Raw genomic sequence first — 4,679 nt, 5'->3', positions numbered from 1 at the left:
GTTATGAGGCAAGCTCAGATGCTGTGCTGGTCAGGCTCTGGCAGAATTACTAGAATGGGTTAGTTCAAAACACTAAATTTGCGCTAAAGAACCTTAGCAGCACGCGTCTGAGGGGATGAGATCATGAGGTAATACATTCGCGGGAATGCAGGGGAATTCGGGAGAATTAGAGCAGCGAGCGCACCTTGCCAGGTGAGGGAGGAAAGAACAGATAAGCAAAAACATACAACAGCCGGGATTCGCTGGTGGTCACCCACCCAACTACTAGCCGGCCGGCAAGTGGCTTAAGTACGGCTGAGCGGACGGGAAGCCCTGTATTCCACTTCCTGTGGTCGTATGTGAAAGGCACGGAAGGTAATACACTATATGTAGTCCATCCACTATGGTGTCTATTGAAACTACATACGGAATACACATGAAGGGAATGTCTAGAACTTGGGCAGCTCCCTATAACTGCGAATCACTTTCGACAACCTTCTACGCTGAGATGCTGAAGTAAATGTTTACCTAAAATAGATACTACTATAACCAGATTTGAGGCATGTCACGCTGAACCACACAATAGAAACGATCTTCGTTTTACGACTTGCCAAGATGCCGAATGTCAATTGTCAAGAAGTCATCTTTCCAATGATATGCTATCGGCTCGGTCTGCTCTTTAACCCCTAAAGCATCCTTATTACCCGCTGCGTCTTCATACGCCTAGCCAGCGCTCATGCACATCCTTTCGTGCCCAATATCTCTCAGATTCCGCTCTAAATATTAATAGAGCATAAAGGCAGGTGATAGGTACATGGAGAATGTTGTCTATGGATAGAAAAAGGTTTTTGTTTCCTCTCAAACCAATGCCCACAAGCTCCAATTCCACGGCCACAATGCAATGATACTTTAAGAAAAGAGAACAGGGTCATGATGAATTTGTTCGAGGGCTGTGCTTTGTAAAGTCGTGGTTAGGTACATACGGAAATGCGTCTGGTGCTTCACAAAGCGGAAAACACAAATAACTAAAGATAGTTAGTTTCGAAGGCATGTGACGGTTTCGATATGGCAGACTCGATGGCGTGACTTACATTATTAGTTGCAGCAATAGCAATGCTGTCTTCAAAAGGATGCCAGCTCATATGTAATATCTTCTTATTGAAATCAATTTGATCTGCATCCGTCTCTTTACGCATGCGGCCCCCGACCCCGGCAGGACTTCCAGCTCTCGATCCACCTTTCTTTCCGGCGTTGGTGGAAATGGTCGAGTTGATTGGGGTTGGTATGCCAACTTTCTTTGCCTTGAAAGCCGTCTTATCGGCTTGGAGAACAACTTCGGTCTCTTGAACCGGGTCCGTGGGATAAATCATAAAATTGTTATTGTAGCTGCCAGTCATCACATTTTTGGCATCTCCAGAGAATACGACTTCGAATTTATCAAAGATGCTGTCATTTTCATATGTATCGCATAACCTTGGGCGCAAGTGTTCATGGATCGGGATTGTTTTCACGGGTTGACGCTCCATATTAACATCCCAAATCTTCACAGTGAGGTAGTCTCGAGAAACGATATAGCGGCCATCATGAGAAAATCGAACGTCGGAGATGGAAGAAATAATCTCGGAAAAGAATGATCTGGGACTTGCATCTTCTTCTTGCTCAAATTCTGTATAACCAAAATTCAAAGGAGTGAGCATCCAATGTTCAAAAAATATACTTTCAGTAAAGATAGAGATAAAGACACAGATACATACGTTTTGCATGCTCATCACAGAGAGCACGTAGTCGCATGTCAGCCAACTTGATTGTTCCTTTGGAACTAGCATACATGAACCAATTGCAGCTGATGGGATGGAATTCCGCAGCGGTGATCACCTCAGTTAACTCCTCCATATTTGCTGGTTTGATATCAACAATGTTGAAACTCTGATCTTGAATATTTAAGTTCCATAGGTTTATACGGAGATCATCGCTGCTGATGAATGTTTCTCCGTCACTGTTGACAGATATAGAGTTAATGTGATAGGCATGGGCATTTGCATAGATACGCCGCGGGACAGCCGCAACTACGGTATCATGGTGTGTCATACGGGGCAATTTGAGGTCCGATGCATCCCTAATTGACACACGCGGCGCTCGGGGGGCCCCACCTCCAACACCACCGGGCGTAAGATCATGAGATAGGTTGTTCTCTGCAACCACTTTCAGCGACTTGTCAAATACTTTCCACAGCTTTATGGTCTTGTCATTTGTCGAAAGAAGAAAATGAGAGGCATTTTGACGTCTGCACCACTTTATTTTGTTTATTTTCTCTTCAATCTCTAGTGACTTGAGGTAATCAAATTCCGGTTCGTGCGATTGAAATTCCGTATGGAACTTATACTCGCATGTTTTTTTCTGGAGCTGCCGTGTCAGTCCCTCACCGATATAAAGCGACTTAAAATTCAATATGGATTAAGACGCACGGTTTCATTTCTCTCGAATAATACTACACGGCCCCCCTTGTCACCAGTTGCCAGGTAGTTGCCCGTATGATCAAATTCGACGGTGGAGATGATATCGGCTTCAAATGGAGAAATCAAGTCAGCTGGACGTATAATAGCAGTATGAAACAGCTAGAGTTTCGAACAAGATTATATATAAGAAGTCCCGACGTACCTTCGGTGATGTCTTCAACGTCGCCTTTGTCGCCAAAGCATCTTTCAGATGGTTAACAGAGTCTCCCCGAAAAAAACAGTATAGTTGTATTATAGTTCAAGATTGGAATTGAAATATCCACATGAGGCCTGGAACCGTACACTCATGATCCAAGAGATAGATAAGGGTAGAAACATACTGTGTAAACTTCCAGGTAGGTGAACCTGGCTCCCCGTCAACCATATTCCTAGACTTCTTCTTTTCTTTCAACTATCAAATTTCACGGCCCAAAACAAAGTGATTGTTCCTTCACCGTAGCACAGGTGCTGTTTGGAGTTCTAGTGGATGTTATAAACAAAACTTTTAATAGAGATAGCCTCAATGACAGAGGTTGTATGAAGAGTGTAGAGGGGTAGGCTGTGAGAAGGGTTCGGTCCCAAAGTGGTTGCGGTCTGAAGCAGTTCGGTCTGAAAACTATTGCGCATAACAGTAATGTTAGTGGGCATGAAGTAAGGGATCGAAGTTCTGTATATATGCAATGAAAAGTACATATAAGATATGTGCAATGGAGGAGAAGAGACCCAGCCACACTAATACTCACAAGTGACGGGGAGCTCAATGTGAAGTAACGGTAGAGTGACGGGAAAGTAACAGGGGTAGCAAGCAATAGTTATATCCAAAAGGAAGATCTTCTCACTCACAAGCTGCAAAGGAGGGAAGGGTATAGCTAGTAGAGTATAGTGAGAATTAGATTTTGAGAGAGAGAGAGAGAGAGCAGGTGAACAATCAGCGGTAATCGGGGTTGTATCAGCGAGGAGAAGCGGTGGAGCAGCACAATGCTGGAAGGGTTAGGGGAGAGGAGATTGCTGAAGATATCGCGAATAGGAGAGAAACAGGAATGAAGCCAAGTATCAGAAGGCAAACTAGTGGATGGAGGAGGTTGTTGCGGGTGGTACTCAGCAAGCTTGTAGATGGAGGGGAGGGTTCTGGGTTTTTGGGGGGGAAGAAAACAAGCGCTGGCGCAGCACGAGATAGCCACCCCAACTTTGTTATGACGGCTGAACACCAGGCTCCCGACAGGCAACCAAAAACCAGAAGAACACCTTGCGCAGCGTGCTCCTCTGTTCCTTTGCAGAAAGGTTGGGAAATGGCAACAGGATGGGCAGATCTTTTGTTGTTACAAGTTGAGGCATGAGCCGCGTGCACTTATAATGAACCAGCATGAATGTTTCAATCTACTTGTTACAAACTGACAGCGAGTCACTGCAGGCTCTAGAAGGGAAGCATTTACATATGTGACAGCATGCAGTTGGCTAGCCACAGCTGCCAAATGGCGGTTAACTCCTAATGGTTCGGGGGTATTGCCTCGTATCACGAGTCACCACGATGCTTGTCGATCACATACTTACATATAACTTGCTAGGGAGGCCTACGGAATAGTTACAAGCCCATGAAGACTCGTCAAGACAAAAAGCAACGGCTAGTGAAAGTTCAGGCTTTAAACCATGATGGCAGAACCCTACACACAGTTCCCCCAAGAAGGATAGAAAGGATTGTGTAGCTAGATGTCGAGGATCAAGGCGCAGACCTTAGTCGAGAAGCATGACGGCGCTTAACTACATACTGAACAATCGGTGCCATGGAACTCAGTGAAAATCAGTGACGGATAACAAGTAGCCTAAAGTATTACGGAGTAGATCACAAAGAGGATGATTCTGATGCCAGAATCCTTTCAGAACTACTCAGTTACTGGCTTTTCTATAATTAGCTTCGTGGGACCCAGCCCATGAACGGATCAAATGGAAAGCAGCTGAACCTTAGGACATCGAAGTATAAATACGCCTGAAAGGAGAGAGATCAGTGACCCTCGGTGCCACACCCGAACATTCAACCAGCCTTATCAAGGTGTCACCATTCACTCCTATGGGCATAGATATTTCGAGCACGGGATACTATCCTATAGGGACATGGGAGCATTGAAACCGGTCGGCGAGCCTAGAGAATCAGTAAGGCATCTCAGTGACCATAGGGGGGAATCAAAAACGTGGGCAATGGTGAATTTG

General features: G+C 45.1%; 1 protein-coding gene across 1 annotated transcript; it reads right to left on the bottom strand.

The window, feature by feature from the left end:
• Nucleotides 1-980: 980 nt before the first annotated feature.
• On the bottom strand, nucleotides 981-2,859 carry CDC55 (protein phosphatase 2A regulatory subunit cdc55; the record flags this gene model as incomplete). The annotated part of the gene is made up of 6 exons (XM_049251397.1): nucleotides 981-1,004; nucleotides 1,071-1,645; nucleotides 1,734-2,382; nucleotides 2,445-2,566; nucleotides 2,638-2,678; nucleotides 2,816-2,859. 6 exons carry the CDS (start codon nucleotides 2,857-2,859, stop codon nucleotides 981-983), a joined length of 1,455 nt encoding a protein of 484 aa, XP_049109697.1.
• Between the last annotated feature and the right edge of the window lie 1,820 nt (nucleotides 2,860-4,679).

The sequence above is a fragment of the Ophidiomyces ophidiicola genome, assembly GCF_022830035.1.
Source record: "Ophidiomyces ophidiicola strain CBS 122913 chromosome Unknown scaffold_6, whole genome shotgun sequence".
Lineage (NCBI taxonomy): Eukaryota > Fungi > Ascomycota > Eurotiomycetes > Onygenales > Onygenaceae > Ophidiomyces > Ophidiomyces ophidiicola.
The sequence above is the reverse complement of the archived record's forward strand: the minus strand, read 5'-3'. Positions and strand labels throughout refer to the sequence as shown.